This window comes from Enoplosus armatus, chromosome 12 (assembly GCF_043641665.1).
Source record: "Enoplosus armatus isolate fEnoArm2 chromosome 12, fEnoArm2.hap1, whole genome shotgun sequence".
NCBI classification, from domain to species: domain Eukaryota; kingdom Metazoa; phylum Chordata; class Actinopteri; order Centrarchiformes; family Enoplosidae; genus Enoplosus; species Enoplosus armatus.
This window is the reverse complement of record NC_092191.1, coordinates 2,370,826-2,390,568: the sequence shown is the minus strand read 5'-3', so window position 1 is coordinate 2,390,568 and position 19,743 is coordinate 2,370,826. Positions and strand designations below refer to the sequence as shown.

The window sequence follows — 19,743 nt, the reverse complement described above, 5'->3', positions numbered from 1 at the left end:
TTTTTCTGATTCAGAGAGATGTTAATTCAATTCAGCAGCACCACAAACTACAGTCTCCAAAGTGAGCATGAAGTTGAATCTGTTATACTGAGAGTTGTTTCTAATATTTAGTCGAACATCATTGATATAATTGGGACACTGTAAGAAACAATACAATACAGCACAATATAACAATATGACGGTCAGCTCAATGTGGCTACACTACTGTATACTGAACATGACACTTCTTCCTGTATTAAGACCATAAATCACTGATGCAGAAAAGTTGCATATGAACACAATTAGTAGAACCAAAGTCTAATGGTGAGCAGGTTCTCACACCGGCACAAAGATCAGGTGACAGCCAAACAGCCATGCAATCAGTAAACAAGAACATGCATAGGCAGTCATTAGCATACTAACAGCCAATTAGGTTGCAACCTTTGATATTAGTGAAAGCCAGGTAAGAAAACAGCAAAGAGACAGGAAGCAAGGAGGAGGGCGGTTAATACAGTGTGTGGCTGGCAAAAAGGAATACAGGCAGAAAGGCAACGAGTAAACACGTGTGTTTCCTGGAAAATAGGTACGTAGCGCTCTAGATAGCTAGCAAACAAGCTGCACTCATAGCCCACAGGCCTGCTGGTGTTCAGGGAGGGGGGAAGTGTGCAAGAAGACAGGTGGTAAACAAGAGCTCGGTAAGTCGGCAGGGAAACAGGTGTTCGGGGACAGCACCATCAATTTTTATTCACATTTGCATCTTATAAATATTTGATAAAATAATAGTTTCCTCCATCTGTTGTGTGTTCTGGGCTGTTGTTTCGGTACGTGGATGTTCTCTGCATTCCTGTAGGTGATGAGCAATCTGCATGTTCAATTGACGGCCCGGCTTACTGGATGACTAAGTGACTGTGTGAACTATTGAGAAAGCGGTGAAGATGGGCTTTCATTAAAAATGTTCTTTGCTCCTGTACTTTCCATGTAAGTGGTGCCTCTCTGATGTTTGACTAATTTGTGTACATTAAACAATAGAGGGAGCAGCAGATGAACGATGAGCGGAGCTGTCAGTCAACTCTTATATTCAGACATTTCACCGTCACTGTAATAAGTTTGTTAATTGGTGGACGAGATTAGGCGAGATAGGGAGAAGAAAGCCTCTTTTTGGGGCCTCCTGCTGTGCTGCAAATGTTTGATATAGCACAGCTGGAGTTATCAGGCCCACTTCTAACTGCCCTGTTCCCTGCTTGTCTCTTCTCTTCCTTCACTTTGATTTTTGTTTAGACGGAAAAGCCTTTTTCAACAGACGAGATCAGTTTGACTGTCTTTACAAGCTCAGAGTTGAATATCTGTGTTAAACCTTTGCTTCCGAAGGCATTTGCGCATTAATCTTACCAAATCTCTTACAGGGCTTCGTGCTGCACCTTTAAAATGATCCGCAACTGCTGCGGCGTGTGTGTTAAGAAAATAAATCAGCCTCGTGATAAAAGCAAAGGGGTAATTAAAATGAGCTAATAGACGTTATTAGCTATTCATCAGCTGCGATTGTGTTCAAACTTTCCCTGGAGGCACAGTGAGCCTCCCAAACAGGAAAAGTCTTTGAAACAGGTAGTGCCGCGTCTTCCTGAATACCAATTAGCTCCGACTGCTCAGCTTTCTGCGGCTCATCCATGTGAATCATTTGACAACAGAGTAGCCGTTTTCCACGGCTGGCTAATTCAGCACAATGCCTGTGAGGGAGGTAGACAAGGAGCGCCGCCGGGAGAATGTCACGAGTATTTGAGAAAGGTTAGACAGAGAGGAGAGCGTGTTGCTATCATATGCGCCATTCATCATCACTTTTATACCACACAGTCACAAAGGGCTTGTGTGGGGGGGGGGGTGTCTGGCTCTGTATTGACGTGCACTGTGTCTAATGTGTGTGCAGGTATCAAGGTAGACTGGCCCACTGTGTGAACGTATGCATGTGACTCGTGAGTGTGTGCATTTCTATACTGAGACCGTCAAGTGACATCACACAGCTCCCCTTTAACCAGAGCGGTGTAAGATCAGCAAAGCAGTGAAGAAACGTACAGCGAGCGCTCACAGAGCGAGCTAACACGTCGAAGAACGTCAAGGAACGGCAGGGAGTCGTGTTTCCAGCGGGAAGACAAAACCATGTGGTGACATAGTTGCAGTGACTCTCACGTCTGAGAACCCTGTGAGGCCTTGTACTTTCACATTTAAAGTCAGAGGTATAGAGGCATAACCCGAAACTTTCACACTTCACTCGCTGATATAAAGAGAAAGCTTCCACAACTTTAACTCTGCTGTCCGTCACCAATGCAACGTGCCGAACGTTATGGATTTAATTATCAGATCATTCATCAACTGTGAATTTTCTACGCGGTACGGATGTGTGGATAACGTATCGTTATCACATTAAAGAAAACGCTGCTTTCTATTTTTTCTTTGATCACAGGAGAAGAATTCCAGGCAGAAAAAGCGAAAGAATGGAAGCGCGTGAGAGGACATGTTGGCAGGAAGATAATGACAGCTCTCGAGGACCATTTCAAGGACTAATCTTTGTTCCTCAAATCAAACATAAAAAGGCAATTCTCTGTGTTAATGAGCTCAATCACTCTTCCTTAAAGCTTCAATAGTTCATTTGCTCCCAGATTGTCAGACATCCATAATGAATAACATCCACAGTGAATTATTTACACAGTCATCCTTTGTGGCACAACTTACTGACTGACACTGAGTCACACAGTGTGTCTGATGGGCTGTGTGTGTGTGTGTGTGTGTGTGTGTGTGTGTGTGTGTGTGTGTGTGTAATTTCATTCCGACATTTGGCTCCATAAAGGGCTCAAAAGAAGTAGTGGCATCCTGTGTGAAGACAAACAGTACAAAGGCTCTTTACATCAGTAAGCGTGTACTATCAGCTCCCCCATCAGCACAAAGCAGGGACATACCGAGTGCAACTATGATTCATTATTAGAGGAAACCAGAACAACAACAACTACATCTGGAAATATTGTCATTTGTGTGTAGTTGTACACAAAACCTGGTGACATCCACCTCTGCAGAGCCAAAGTTCAGGTTACATCACAGGACAGAAGTGGAGGTTGTGAAATGTTGGACCTACAGTGACTTTGGCCCCACAGACTGACTCAATAAATTAACCTGTCACAGCTTTCTGCCTTCAGTTCTGGGTCAGAAACATTAAAATTCAGCAGCCATGGCATTAAAGGGAACACTCATTTGGCTTTGCTCACTAGCAGGTAATCTCACAGTTTTATTTGTCTGAAATGGAGAAGATCATTTGGCTCAGAAAGACGGAGTACATGTGTACTCCATGTGGCCAGAAACATTAATGGAAAGATAAAAAGTTGGATATTACATGCAGTATCTGTGTGTGTGTGTGTGTGTTTGCTTTCAGTCTTGTCGTCCTGTGCAGCTGAAGACGAAACACTTCAGAATTGCAACTTGCAAACTGCGCTCTTTCAGCATCTATCAGCTGATCTCAAGGTAAACTATTAATACCATGTAAATATTAATCTTCATCCTACCAGAAAAGCTGCTGTAACAAGCCCATGAATGTAACTCACATTGTGTCCATCGAAAAAAAGGTGTCATTAACCCAGCATGTGACGTCTTTTCTGTTTTCCCCATCATGCCACATTGTCAGAGGCAACTGTACTGTCTGATATTAACCAACAGGTGGCGGTAGAGTGTGGTGAAAACCTGCCATGGAGCGCAGAGCAGACTGCCGCACTACTGCTCTCCATGAGGAATCTGACCGACACACTGCTCAAGCACCAGCTGAGAGGTAGGAGGACGAGCCAGATTAGACCGTACTGTACTTTAGTGGTCCAGAAACCTTTATTTTATACTAATCCTGTACACAACTATGAGTACAGTACACTACACTGACTACCGCAATCATTTTCAGAGCGTCAGTGTCAGTCAGAGTGCAGAGAGGTAAAGCAAACTGATCACATTGGTCAAAGCACCTGAAGTCTAACACTGATTGTAACAGAAGGATCACTGTCTACTGAAGCTGCTCTCATCACTGATGAAGATTAAATGTTGTGGTGTAATTTCTGCTGATGGACTCTTGCAGGTAGTAACATGACATTTACTGGATAAAGAACTGTTCCAGGCAGTTCCAGATTTCATCAAATTCAATATGGATTTTCTCTGGTCTTTAACAAAAGAGTCAGTACAATGTAGGGCTGCAGCTGACAACAGAAACAAGAAACAATATCTAAACTCAAACCGGACTTCTAACAGGTTAAATGTTTTATATTTAACATTTATTAAATAATCATTGGTTTATAGAATGTCACGGCGCTGAGCCAAAGGAGTGCCCTGAAGCTGAAGTTCCAGACAATGGAGGTTTGGCATGCGTCACAGTTGCCAACAAGCGCTACTGCAAACCTCTGTGCAACTACGTAAGTGGTACATACAATTTAACACAATACGACGTGTTTTTATTAATTTAAGTACGAGTATTTTCAGTGTAGTTCTGCACGACAATGAAAAAAAGATGAGTAATATAATTTGAGTCTTCTTTCGCAGGGTTATGATTTTGGTTTTATCAGGAGGAGTCGTTTGTTTGATGACTGCAGTGAGCAGACAAGACATAAGTGGAATACGCAGTACATAGGAGGAAACAAGCTGGCTGTGTGCAACAGTAAGGCTGTGTTTTATTAACTTACTTAAAGTTGCATCTAATAACTTTTAGCTGATTCAAGTTCAAAGCAGGAACGAACTCACAAAGATCCTGCCCTCTTCATATGTACTTTTGACTTCTTCAGTGCAGTTATATTAAACAGTATGTACAAGGAAACTCACATTATATATTTATACAGTGGCACTTTATGTAGGATGTTAAGTTGTGAATTTGAACTTAACCTTCCTACTCTATCTTTCCAGAAGCATCTATTCAAGTTTCAGGAGCACCGACGGCGTATTTTCCTAAAGATCAGGACTGCCTAACAACCATGAGCAACAGCCAACTGCAGAACAGCACCGTGGAAGGTTTTATCTCTGAGCTGAAGAATCAAGGCATACAGGGAGAGCCACAGTCTGCCTGTCTTGTCTGTGGATGACCAAGAGGTACAAACAAGTGTGGAAAAAGGTGTTCGACCATGTCACGAAGTCCCTCTAAGTCGCACGGAGAAATGAGGCTGAGTGAAAGTTAAAAGGACTTCACGTTTCAAGAATAAAACGGATCCTGAGCCTAAATGGTTTCCTGTGTTCACATTTGTGCACACCGAGTCAAGTGTTGATAAAGCAGTTTTAGATTTTTCAGCCGATAGTTATGGTAAAAAGTGCATTTTACATCAGTGTCTTTGTCTTTGACTGTTATCTGCGGATACAGCCACTGTAGCCCCACTTTGCACTGCACGCTACAGCCATGTAGCCATGAGCTAGCTGCTCTCTGAGGTCCTCACACATAAAAATCTGCTGGGTGGACGAGAAATATTTGCTATTCCTGAGTAAGACATTGACTTGTTTCCTTTAAAGAAAAAAAAACAAAAAAAACAAGATTTCAATTTCTCCTGTAATGACTGATTTCACTGAAAACATTTAATTAAAGGAGTTATAAGTAAATTGGATATTACCTCCAAATAATACTACATTAAAAAGCAGCCTTTTCACTATCCTGGGTAATTCCTCATGGTCCTGCCACAGAAGTATATACAGGCAGCATCGGTACTCAACAGCAGCACTTTGTATTAAAGGGGATGTTGCAGATAAACAGCCGCATCACATTTACATTAACAAAAGGACAGAAACACCTGCGAGCGTCTGATTACCATCTTCACTGCTTTCCGTCTTCATTTTATTATTAGTCACTCATTATTTATGTGCTTGATGGCAAGGTCTGGACGAGAGCAGCAGTTAAAATGAGGTTAACCACTCCGCCAAATGGACTCCTGCTCCGTCTGCTCTCAGTTTTTGCTAACACATCCAGACGTAGCTCACCGAGGTCAAGGTTAAAAAGTCAGAACGAGATTGCAGGATCTCATTAGGTAGCCATTGACATTCCACATCATTCTATTAGGAATCATTCTAATCAGGAAGAAAATGACCCGCAGAATGACCCTCTGGTGTAGGCCGACAGACTGTCTAATCATCAATTACGGATATAACAGTCTGTGCGCTGAGGGATCAACAGTGGTAAACTGTAATGGCACACATCTTCCATTAGGTGGCAACATACAAAAAATAAATATCTCTTGTCTATGTTTCTTGCTGGTAACTGACTCACATTTCACCAGAATAAGTGAGTACTGTATGTGCTGAAACCTTCACTTCCACATACTCTACATCTTTTTAGCATCTGAAACATCCCTGACAACCCTGCCCACCCTGCCCCTGGTTTGGGGGTGTTTCTCTTCATTTGAGCTGATGTTTTTGACAATAGTGTGCTTCTAAGTTTGTGGCAAAGGTTTGAAGGCCCATGACTTTGTCAGGTGCATAAGGAAATATTTTTCCAGTTTGGCATGGAAGAAGCCCTGAACTCAACTTCATCCAACACAAATATGGGTGTTTGGGTGTCTATATACTTAAGTTAAAAATGGTGTTAACTTCTCTGGACAGTGAAAATTGATAAGTGTTTGAAAGAAATGTAATACAATAAAAGGTAATGTCAATGATTGAATTAAAATGAAAGAGAAATGAAAATGTTATCAGCCTTCAACTATCATGCAGTACTGAAACAAATTTAATTTACATTGTGTTTACATGCTGTTCAATGCTAATTCAGTATATGAGATTGTTCTGACACATTACAGCAATGCTACTCTTCGTACACTAGAGTGCAGTATTAAATCACTTTTTTAATCCCAGCGATGAAACACATTATCCTGTTCACTGGGTGTTTAGGTGTTTAGTTGTTCGTCTTGTGCAAATACATTAAATGTATAAATAAACATTTCTCATTAAAACAACTAGTTGAAGGTAGAAACAGACCTGCAGTGTATTTTGGGATTGAATATGAAAGAGGGAAAAAGAAAACAAAAATGTTTCACTCATACAAGTTTAATATTGTATCTGTGTTTTGTGTCAGCTCTTCAACGGTAACATTTTTAAAGACAGACTTGCTCCTTTCATATAGCTTTTAAAGTAAATATTAAAGAACACAGTTTATAATCCTGCTCAGTTTGTTCCTTCCTGTCTTCTTTCTTCTCTTTCCCTCACATCTATTCATCAGCATCTATGTTTTTTAACAGAGGAGACGATCAGTGAACCAATATAACCTTCCTGTATCGTCATTGTGCCAAACCTAATGCTGCCCACTTCCCTGGCTGCTGTCCAGCTTCTGGAAATAGAAAAACAGAAAAGAAAGTCTGAATGAAAGCCTACAAAGAACCCACTAAAGAATGAGGATGGATATGAAAGACTTTTGAACTTCCTCTTCCTATGATAACATTTTGAAAATGAAGGCTTATGTGCGACACCTTAGCTGTATTTGAAAGATATTATTTGGTCTGACATGCAAACAATCCTGTCTGATTCTCGTAGGATATGAATAACTGAGTCTTATCTAAAACTGTTTTCATTCGCCTGAATAAACGCCGTCATAGCACAGCAACTTACTGACTTCAGGAACTGTATTTCCGAGCTGAGCGTCTCTCTCAGAAGCTCGAGCTCTCCTTCTTTATACATCTCCAGCTCTTTCCTCAGCCTGGTAAACAAGTGAAACCCATGTCAGTAACTGGAAGAGTTGTGGAAGAAAAGGAAAAAAGAAACTTCTGAGAGAAGCTTTAGCATTTTTAGTTCTACATGGTGAGTTTAGACCTATTGATGCTCTTTCTTTGTATCACTAGACTTGGTGTTTACTTGTTTATCACTGAGAAAATAAACAAAACAAATGAACTACATGAAACTAAAACCATCAGTATTCATGGTGACAGTGACACTCTCATAATTGATCAGGTTAAGATAATAGTTGTTTTCTATTCAAACAGATTTCCCCAGTCTGCGTTTCCATGTTCAGATGAAGGTTCAGAGAGATGTGTTAGTAAGTAAGTATGCAACAGAAATACCTGAGTTTCACTGTGTTTACATGCATAAAAACAACTTCATTGCTGGAAATGCTCTGGATTAGGGTAATAGTTCAACTAAGACTTTACAGTTTTAACATTAGCCAAACTTTCACAGCAGGCAAAATGCACGAGTGTTGTTGTAAGCTACAAGCTACTACGAGCTAACAGGAAACGGGGACTTCATGATGTTTTCTTTGCATGAAACTTGCTGCTTTCCATTCCTTACATCATTATGTAACCTTTGTGGCGCAACTGCTGAATCCAAACAGCAAAAGAAACCAGGCTGAGGCAACTACTGTACCTGATAAAAGTAACTGTCCAACAGTTTGAGGACTAACAACAACACAGTGAATAAAAACTGGCACAGCTGAAGAAGGAAGGGTACAGAGCAGCATTCACAGTGACAATCAACCATGTTCACTAGACTGACTGGTTGAGTTTGCTGCAGTCCTGCTCCAACAAGCTGCAATCAGTGTCCCTGTTATTGTGTATTTGATAATGTTGTCCCTAGGGGCTTACTGCAAGCTATACGGAAATCCACAAGGGACAAATTACTGAGCATAGAGGGAACTGACAGCGATAAATCAAGGTCTCTCACATTGAAATCATCCGACTGGAGCAAACCTCAAAGGTCGGTTGGTAGCTTTCAGAGCGATGCATCGACCAAAAAAGAATTCAGACATCCTCAATAGGTTCAATTGAATTATTGCAGCTCATATAAATGCACTGATGAGAAACCCAGATGTGTTATTTTGATTATCCTTAGTCTAATATCAAATTTAATATGGCATGGCAATCTGGTTAACACCGGTGTTTACACAATTAATAATGTAGTGACCTGACAGGATATAATACCTGTATACGCACTGACTGATACCTTGGGAACGTTTTTATTTCTGTACTTCTGTAACAATCTCTCCTTCAGAAATCATCTACTAATTATAATGTATTTTAAATACAAAACTCTCTTTCATCTTTGTTTGATAAACAAGGACATTATATAGAGTATATCAGTGGCATAGAAAAGAAGATAGGAGAGTTCCAAAACACAGATACATGAACTTCATGGCAACATCACAGAGACTGATGTCCCTTTGTTATAGACTAAAACATCCATTTCTTCTGTCTTTAAAAGCAGTCTCCTCTTATAGTAGCAAAGTAAATATTTCACACTACAATTTCATAAACATACATACAATTGTATTACTCAGTTCAGTTTGCCTCTGGGGAAAGCGTTGGGCTTGGGTCCGTGGTACCTGATGCCTTGGCTGTGATTTAACGGTTACGGCAGGTGATGAAGGTTCTATACTGAGCCACACATGAATCTGAGACAAGCTACCTCTATCTTTCTTTTATTGGAAGTTAATGAAACAATAAAACAACTGAGCTAAAATTGCATTTTCACCGTGTGAAAACCAACAGCGGTGTTTTGAACTTGACGATTCTCTGTGGAACTTACAAATCTGATTTTTAAGGCGAGCGTACTCGTTTTCAAACGGTGGAACCATGTTTCCAACAACAAGTCACTCTGGATGGCATCTTGGATATCGGTGGATTCTGCAGTTTAATATTAGATTTCCGCAGTGTAATGACATCTTCAAATGAGCCTTCACAAATAATGTAGCAGTAATATATCAATGAAGAAAATCCTACACATCAGAAAATACATACAACTCCTAAATCATCAATCCCAGGCACACTGACTGAATATTTCAGGTATCTTCCTATTGTGCGACAGGGAACAATCTACACCAGCAGCCACCCTGTTTTGCACACTGAACACTTTTTAAATGACTGTAGCACTCACTCAAATTGACATGCATTCAATTTCCAACAATCAATAAGCGGAGAGTTAAATATGCGTTTTAAAGAGACGCTGCAGTGGCTGAAGACAGGATTGATGGTTTCAGTTCAGAATGGATGATCATAAGAATGACTGAGAGGAGGCCTCTCTCTTCCAAAGCCACATCCTCAGCACTTCCTGAGGCTAATAAGCCGGGGGGTAATGAAGGACCTAGTATGTTTAATGAGGCTGATGGATGAACAGGACATGCTACCCACATGCATGATTTAATGCAATGCTGGGAGAAGGAGGGGGACTCAGAAAAAGGAAAGCGTCGAGCATGAAGAGGGAGTAAAGGACAGAAGAAAAAAGTGAGGATGAGCAAAACAAACGGATGAAAGTGAAGGCGAAGATTACGGCATGTGCACATTTTGTGCCTTGTCCTAATAACAGGCACCTTTAATTAAATACTGGAACAAATGTGATTTGAAAGGAGTTCAAAATTTGATTTAAAAACTGAACGTGTAAACATCATCATCCAGAGGTTTGGGGATTTGTTAATCACATCCCTAGTATCGTAGGGAAGACATTATCCAAAGTAGTGGCATCAGCAATAACAATGAGCCTTCCTTCCTGGAACACTATTGATCTCCAGTCTTTAATCAAATAAAGGAAGTGTCTTTGTGGAGAAACATGGTGGACCAGCGCTCTCCTACCAGTCATGTTTCAGTAGAGGAGGTCCTTAATTCATATTCTACGAATTCATATTCTATTGTGTCGAGCAGACACTCGTCTGAGATGTCTTCACAAGGGCTCGCTGTTGTTTCCTATTTGTGTCCGTTGTTCTATGTTGCCTATGATGCCTGAATCTAAGGAGATGAGCACTGTGAGTGATCACCCATACAGGTTTAGTTCTTAGTGTTTTGTAACCGTTTTACATTTTATCCAGCTACATTTCTAAATTTACAAATCAGCTTTTGTGTTTGAAGACATTTATTCTCCCTCTCACCGTCAAAGGTGCAGCTTCTGCTTTGAGACAGAATTGGTGATTGACCAAATTCTTATAACACCATCAGAAAAAAAGATGATCTTTTTTCACAGATACCGATGGGTGACAAGTTAAGGAAAATCGGAATAAGTTAGTGGACATACATAACCAATGCAGATGCTTTCATATACTGTAGGGCATGAGGCATTAATGAATGCTTTGATGAGTATGACAATGATGTGAATCATGCTATGCTATGCTATGGCCTTCACAGTCAATAGATCTCAACCCAGTTAAACACTGTTGGAGATTTTGGCCCTAGACAGCGCTCTCCACCACCATAACGTCAAACGAGGGGATATCTTTTAGAAGGATGATGTTCATCCCACCAGTAGAGCTTCACAGACTTTGTCAGTAATTATGTCAAGAAACACTGAAGTTGTTTTTGAGACTTGTAGTGAACATTACTAAGACACTTGATCTCACAGGACTTCTCACATTGGCTTCCCAATACTGATACTACTAATCAGCAATCATTTACATGGTAATACTCTGCAAAACAGAATTCAACAAAATCACCAATCACAGCACAAGGCATAAAACAACCCGTATGGGCCTTGGACCATAAAGGCCCTGATAAATCCCACAAAGGTATGCCTTCCATACCCTCACGGCTGCAGACACTCACAGTATAATTTGCTCGTAAGAGAAGAAAACTCAAAATAAAACCTGGCAAAAAGAAAAACAGGAACAAGGGATCTCTCATCAGAGAAGTGTAGACTATAAAATGAACATTGTGCCCCAGTAATTGTCACAATTAAAGAGGAAAAACATAATGAGGCAGCTCTATCTGATGTGTATAGATACAGTTCATTTCACAGTTTAAATTGGGAACAGGGGAACCTGAATAAAAGTTCCCTGCATGCTGAAACTCAGAAATGTTAACAATTTAATTTTCACACTTTCACTGTAAATCTAACATCTTAACATCTCTATTCTATTTCTGTATTCTGTCAGTTTTTACTCATTAATTCATTACAGTACTACTGCACTGTATGTATATGTTTCCTCTTAAATATTGTACATATGCTTAGTTTAAATATAAATGTTAGCGGTTTTCCAGTTAACATGACGTATGATTCCACTAAAACCAAACTGTATTTATTTGCTGGTAAGATAAGCATTCAGTATAAATGCTTGACTCACCGTTTCTCATTCATTTTCCTTTACTAACCTCCCTGCATCAATCACATTAGCCTCCCCCCCCCCCCACTTGTTGACTGAATGAAATACACTGCAGATCAAAGCCTTAATTAAGCCAAATGGTCTTAATGCTCTGTTATTTACACTTCTGGAGTTGGACTCAAGCCAGCAGGAAACAGAGAGAGACACACAGATGGAAACTGGGCTTACTGGTCTATTCAGCACTTCTCACAGTATGATTCAGTCCTGCTCTTTGGAAATAACACCTTCTATCTAATGGTCCTGCAGAGTTCTGCATTGTGTTGAATTGTTAACAGTGTGATTCTCTTCTTGTCCTTTTCTAAGTGCTTTTAGCATCACAAGAGTGACCGTGGTTATTAGTGCTACTACTGAGATGAAGTTTTATCAGTTACTCTATAGAAAACCACGGAGCCCGGGTGAGGAGAGGACAGTGATTGCACTTTTGTACATCAGCCCTGACAGCCCTCACAAGACAGAAAATGTTCAACTAATTAAACATCACAGCTGCTCAGCAAGGAATATCTAAAATATCAGTAAGCTCTAAGGAAGCCTCTGAAAAATAACATCTTTTATGAGCCGCTAAATAGCTTACTGCTGTGTTTACATTTGGTTTTATTCTCTTTTGCTCCTTTGTGTTTTATTTGCATTTATTTCCCTGGAGCATTTCCTGTTTACTGTTTTGTGTCTCATAAGGATTATATTCTGTAACATGATGTAATACAAGTAAATCGGGTATATGCGTGTCCAAATATAGCATCCTGACAGATGATGACACTCACCTCACACAGGTGCTGTCAGTGAGAGGTTTCTGACTGACAAACAGAGTCTCTGCTCTCAGAGATTCTGTCGTTGCTTCAGCCTCATTCAACTGCCGATCCAGGTCTGTAGTCAAGAGTAGAGCATCAAACACAAAGTGACTTTCCCCAAACAAGACAATTCTGCTAAAGTGGCTGAGACAATGGGACAAAGTTTAGTACAGCTACACATGATACATTACACCCACCACCACCATAACCTTGTGATGTTCTTCCTGTATGGCACTTGACCTCGCAAACTGCAAAGGAGATGCCCTGTGACAGTCGGATCAGGGTTCAGACCGACATTAGCACTGTGTCAAAACATACAGCCTCCTCATTCATTCCAGACAACTGCTTTAGCACAGTGGGAGACCCGAAACAGTGGGCCAAAACATCTCAGGGTCAGTTGAAGAAAAGTTTTTCTGCAAGTCATTCAGCAACGCACTGCAGGATGCAGTTAGTCACTGCATTGGTCAATCAAATAGGTGCAAGGGCACATTCCTAGAAGAACACTTTGTAACATGTACAGTGTGTTCTGCTTTTTACCTCACAATCATCAAGACAGAGGATATAAGAATTCCTGCCTTGAAAACTTCCCAAAGTTGTCAAATCATGTCTCATTGTGTTATAAACAGCTGAGCAGTGTTTTGGTCTCTGATAAGCCTTTAAACTCATGGATCTATTACTCAAACTGGACTTCCTGGATAGTATTTCATATTCATACCAGTACCTGAAGGAACATATCCACAGCAATGCGGTCTTCAACATCTGGGCTCAAGATACTGTACAACCATGATTCAATTCTCTTTTTCTCTTGCTTTGATTTATGTCAAACAGAAGATGTTAAAAATAAGCTGGAAAACTGATGGTTTACTATTGGCAGTGTGAATGAAACAACAAGGTAAAGTGTGCTGAGAGTGTTACAGAAAAAGAAAACTATCAGCAGTCAGTTGGTGTCAAAAGCAGCAGCAGTTTTACACCTTTCAGAACCATGTTATCTAACACAAAATGAACTTCTGGTATTTACCTTTCTGGATGTTATCCAGGCCCCGTAGTTTGAACTGGAGCGCTCTCTTCTCCTCCTGCATGGCGCTCATGTGACTGTTGCTGTGGCTTGCCAGCTCCATCTCTGATTGTAGAGGGACAAAAGACAAATTCTACTTTGGCCTCAAGAATGACTGAATAAAATCACCAGGAGGACCGAACTTTATATTGAATTCATACTGCTAAATGAAAGAAAACATTTTATTTTCAAAGGAATGCACTGTGGGCATTTTTGAAATTCATTTAAACTGTACAATCAGAAAATGCTGTTCCCTTGAGCCCAAATATAATACATACTGTGAAGACATTGGTCCTCATTGGGAGCTATACCCTCAATCTTGTGTAACTAATGAAACACATCAAAGTATAATTTGTCATTGAAAGTTGCTAGGCTTAAAAAACACAATATATTGCACTTCTATAAACCATTGCTTCTGTGATTTCTGTACTAATAATCACTACACAATATTTGTTGATTAACATACATTAGGTCTTTGTATTCACGGGCCATCGCCGAAAGCCCTCATTTGTTGATTAAATGTAAGGTTTAAATTAAATACAAACACATCGTGCATTGCTTTCCCACCCTGCAAAACTGCATTCTACTCAACTAACTCAACTTTTCTTTGGTAAGACACGTTTTCAAAACTTTTTGATATTTTACTTTCTAATTATTTAACCGAACACATATATGGTGGTATGTTCACAACGAGTGTCTCATTAGTGCTGCAGAGGCCAGGCGTGTTAGTGTGAGCTTCACAGAATTTAAATATCATCATCAAATGAGGGACTTTACACCTCACAAGCTTTGTACTTAGTCTAACTCTATAGGCTGGTTTGTGAAGACACAAAGCAAACAAAGTCCTGAACTAAACTTACTTTTACATTGAACTCTATTCAGTTTAATCCAGGACTAGGTTTAAACTGTGTCTTTCTCTTTGGATCTTTCTGTACACATTATGATGGAGAGATAGACATTAGATGGATAGATTTACCTGTCCAGATGTACAGATTTTCAAACATGGGGTAATTTTGTTTTTTCTTTTCCTTTGTAATTTTCCATTTTGATAAACTGTTCTGATCTTTCCAAAACCTTCCAGCACCTCTTATTCTGTGATCCATACAACGTCCTTGCATTCATTATACAGAACTATTAATTTTCACTCCATTAAGTCATGAATCTAATAATTGATTTCTGGTGTCAGTACTTTCATTCTCCACCCACCATCTATCGCTGTCAACATGTCAGGGACCATGACCATCATTACAATTCATCTACTTACTACCACTTGTGCATCTACTTATACTGTATATGATACCAGTAAATAAATAATACTTTTTAAATTAGCAGTCAGTGCACATCTGCATTATATAACCGCTGTCTACTGTGAAAACAGTACAATTAACAGTCTTTTATCACCTTTGTATAACGATTCCACCTCCCTTTTCAGGTCCAGGATCTCAGTGTGTGTTTGGCACTCGAACACTATCTCTCTGTTCCCTCGAAGACTGAAGTCACTGTTGAACCTTGAGATCTCTTGAAGGAAGTTTTCCTCTTCATTTTTAGACTCCCTCTTTATCTTGGCCTGGCATGAAAAGACGGATCATGGGAAATGCTCCCAGCAATAATACAAATACAGCTGATTGTGAAGCTACAGCTACTACTACTATTAGTGATATCAATTATTCAAGTTTGATGAAATGTTAATCCAAAGTCAAGAGCTTACAGTATTATTTCACTTTTGTGCAATATTTTTACTATGCAACACTTGTGTTCTTTTCTACCTCGCTCCCGTTGTGCCCACTGTGCCTTTTCATGCAGTTGTGTTTCAAAACACACAAAGAACATTTGGGGTTTGGACTGTTGGTCAGGCAAGTAATATGAAAACGTCACCTTGGGCTCTGGGTAATTGTAATGGGCAACTTTCACAATTTTGACATTTTATATCCTAAATGATTAATTGATTATTCAAAAAATAATAGACACATTAATTGGTATTATAAAACAATATTGTTAGTTGTGGCCCTTGCTGGATGTTTACATACTTGTACACATGATTTGTTTATGATGGACACAAAAATAGGTCTAAATCCTTTCAAAAGCTCTGTAATGCAGTCAATACAGCACAGCTGGAGTAAAAAACAATCAGTTAAACATTGTGTCAGAACAATGTTTAACTGATTGTTTGATCGGAGAGCTTGTATTCCAAATAGGGGTGTGAGTCAATCTACATAGTTTATACTATAAAATCTGACGGGGTATTACACATAACCAATATGATATGAGATGTAAATATTGATTCAGCCTTCAACCCACTAGACGTTCCCTGAGGTGGCTCTTCTGGCGGAGCAGCTCCTCAATTTGCTTCAACATCTGGTCTTCACATTTCTTCATCAGATCATGCTGCAGCCTCATCGCAGATAACTGCTGAGCCTGGAGCACAAATAGATGAGAGGTCAGTTAAGACACACAATCTGACAGACAGATGTACTGGGAGGGAAATATATTACTGATACTTTACAGGTGAGGGACATGTTAGTGATTCCACAGGAGGAGAGATGAGATGAAATGAAATGAAAGATCTAGAATGGGCAGCTGACACAATCATTATGCGCTATACACTGTGACCCATACTGGGGAATGAACAAAAATGACCTGTTTCTTTAACTACTTTTAAAAACTTAGGTGTCTAGGTTTCTTTTTCAATGTATCTGTATATATCATTCACCTTCAAACTTTCCTTGTTTAGTTCCTGTTGTGTCTTCATTCTGTGTGATTACAGGGTACACCCCAAAAGAAAGAAAACTGCCAAATTATGTAGGAAATAAAATTCATGAAGGTTCCTTTTTAAAGATGCCTAAGACATGACTTTCATTACAGTTCTCAGTCTGTTATTCGAGCTGTCAAGGAGAAGGTGAGTTTATTGTTTCTCATATGGTAGTGGAGGACAGTACGTTTTCAGGGAGCACAATCAGCTTCCAAGTTTTCTAAACACTGTAATTATCTTAAGACAGCTCTCATAAACTGTAAGGTCTTACATCATGAGAGCTGTAAACACACTGTGCTGTAAGCACACCCTGCATATCTGTATGATGAAAACAGTTTCAATATTCTGTTCTAAGGGGTCAGAAAAGGTATCCATGTCGTGTGTTCTCAGGCAGATTATACTTCAGCAACCTTTCTAATTAGACCTAGTAATTTGCTCTTTTGATCACACGTCCACTTTTACAAGCACAGGAATAAGTTAGTAATATTGCTGAGAGGTCAACAAGCCTGCCTTTGACATCATATCTCACCCATGCTAAAAGGTTTCACTAATGTTATCCGGTGGAAATTAGCCATTGATTTTACAGTGGCACTTGCAATTTGCACTGTTGATGAAATGAATGGGAGAGATTAAGTGCTTTAAATCATACAGCAGATCAGCTGATCAATATGCCAATATGCATTTCTTTACTTCATGTGTCAATGCCACTAATACCTGCTGCCTCAAGGTAAAGCAATTGTTACTGTTATTTATTATTATTATTATTTTTTTGTATCTCCTTCTCTTTATATTTTACAACAAAGTAAACTTAATACAACTACAACATAAAATACAATAACAAATTTTCTCTTACTTTCATGAAGGTATGATAATAGATTAACAGTAGAATGATACATTTCCCTCCTGACACCACAGACTAAATAAGTAAAATATTAACCATTAATGCTTCATATATGCTGTTACTGTTCCATATGCAAGAACCCCAGATGATCATTTACTGTACCTAGAGGTACAGTTCAAAGTCAAACTACATGATATGCCATATATCATGGAAAGGGATACCAGGCTGTGCAAAAATCATGCTGTTTTATCATAAATCACCAGTACCTTCAAACGCTGGCTTGCTCTGAAATGTATAGAAATTGGTGAAAACCTACCTGAACCGTCCAACCTCAACATCACAAAGTGTGTTGTAGGGCACCATTTTGTGTCAGACAACTAATAATTCTGGTAGTAAATTCAAACAGACCTGCCTAAATCCTTAATACATCAAAAGACATAGGTGTAGGCATACTTTACACACTGTGTACACACTCATGGCTCACAAAATGTATTCATAATTCACACATTAGCAAGAAATTATAGAGAAAAAACACATTGTAATGTAGCCTCACCTTTTTATCAAGTTCCTCATTGGTCTTTTCATACTTTTCAGTGGCGCTCTTGATCTTCTCATTGCATCTGATGATGGCTACTTTGACTGAAATAAACACAATTGATTAGCTAATAACCAGCAAAAGAAGACTGCAATAGCCTGAGCAACCTGTCACAAATTTAGAAACATCACTTTGGCTTCAAGGGGTAAGCTAACGTTAATGTTGGATGGATTGAACCAGTAAAAAAAATACACCTAAAATAACGTTAACTAAAATGTGGGTGGATAAAGGGTCCCTTTATTGTTCACTTAGTTAACCTGGATGGGTAGCATTGTAACTAGTCGTCCAGTGTTGGCTAACAGCTGTATCTATAAGCTACAGTTTATTCTACTAGCTAACATGTTAGCAAGCAAACATACCTTCTTTGGTTTTTTGTGTCTGTTCAGTTAATTGTTGTTCAGTTCGAAGGATTTGTTGAAAGAGTGAGTCTAAACTCATTTTAAACCATTAGCTGGCTGGCTTAATAAGTAACCTAGAATCACATAAATCCTACAGTATGTAATGTTAACTAGTCCCCTGTTACTAACTTAGTTAGCTAATCAGTAAACTTGCTAACTATCATGCCTGTGACGCAGCTTTCAAGACTGACTGCCCCGCCCTCTGCCCCACACCGGACACGGTTGTTCTTTTTATACATTGAAAATAAGACTAATATTACTAAAAAATATATATATTATTTTGTATAAGTAGTTATTACTTTGAGAGAGTCGCGGGAAAAAAACAAAGCAAAAAAAAATAACTACTTGTCAATAAAGCTAAAATTAGCTAAAAGTATGTCCCGGATGTGGCTAACACCGGTTACGTTTGTTTTAAGCACTCTCAAATCAGTTACTAGCCTTATCGTTAACGGCACTCGATGCAATTGTCCGATAAGAACAACTCACAGTGTAAATTGTGACAAATCTGTTGTGCACGTTATTAAGATTAACGTTGCCTTTTTGGAGTCACAATTCCTGTCCCGTAACGTATCTGCTGCTAATAACTTCCAGGACTGTTAGCTAGCTAACGTTAGCTGTGAGTGACGTTACGGTCGTTGATCAGTTCCCATTTTGAGTGTTGAACGTTATGAAGTGCTGTGTCGGCACCGTCAGCTTTCTCAACAGTAATCCATTGAGTCCTGCTGCGTACATTTGTCACAATATTCCTGACTTTGACCAATTTCGTGGTTTCACCACAGGGGCAGAAAAAGCTTCTGATCCGGTGCCACGAAGCGCATTAAGGCGTGAAACGTTAAATGACCTGAGGACTACATCATTCTGACATTCATTTGCAAAATTAATATCACTTATTGATTGAGGCTTTTAATAAATCACCCGGCTGAGCCTTTCTCCTGACTGGCAAGGCACCCTTTGGAGACTTCAGAACAGCAAAGTCATCAAATTGTAAGCAGACAATTAGCCCAGATAGTAGCCTGAGCCCGTCGCTCATTTGTACCCATTTCCTGTCTTCTTCTTTTTTTCCCCCCAGCCATGTTCTCTGTAAAAATAGCTGTGGACATTAGCCTGTGGCTTATCTATTTAACAAAATTGAAAGCCATTTTGAAAAGTGACTGTACCTTGCAGGATTGATTCATCGTACCTACCTAATCACTGCTTCCTTTACAAAAAGGGATTATTCACTGACGTTCAAATAAGGTATTTCATCCCAACTCTGAATGAACCTGCTCTCTCTCTCTCTCTCTCTCTCTC

At 39.5% G+C, this 19,743-nt stretch overlaps 2 protein-coding genes across 2 annotated transcripts; one reads left to right on the top strand and one right to left on the bottom strand.

Annotated features, from left to right (window-relative positions):
* Positions 1-3,193: 3,193 nt before the first annotated feature.
* LOC139293850 (uncharacterized) lies at positions 3,194-5,069 on the top strand. The gene is made up of 6 exons (XM_070915464.1): positions 3,194-3,236; positions 3,395-3,471; positions 3,676-3,784; positions 4,297-4,409; positions 4,537-4,651; positions 4,894-5,069. Exons 1-6 carry the CDS (start codon positions 3,194-3,196, stop codon positions 5,067-5,069), a joined length of 633 nt encoding a protein of 210 aa, XP_070771565.1.
* Positions 5,070-7,252: 2,183 nt separating this feature from the next.
* On the bottom strand, positions 7,253-18,493 carry ccdc172 (coiled-coil domain containing 172). Its single transcript, XM_070915843.1, has 8 exons — positions 18,415-18,493; positions 18,014-18,099; positions 16,169-16,285; positions 15,272-15,437; positions 13,835-13,936; positions 12,790-12,892; positions 7,567-7,654; positions 7,253-7,288 (listed from the first exon to the last, which is right to left on the bottom strand). The coding sequence occupies exons 1-8, from the start codon at positions 18,491-18,493 to the stop codon at positions 7,253-7,255; spliced, it is 777 nt and encodes a 258-aa protein (XP_070771944.1).
* Positions 18,494-19,743: the final 1,250 nt, after the last annotated feature.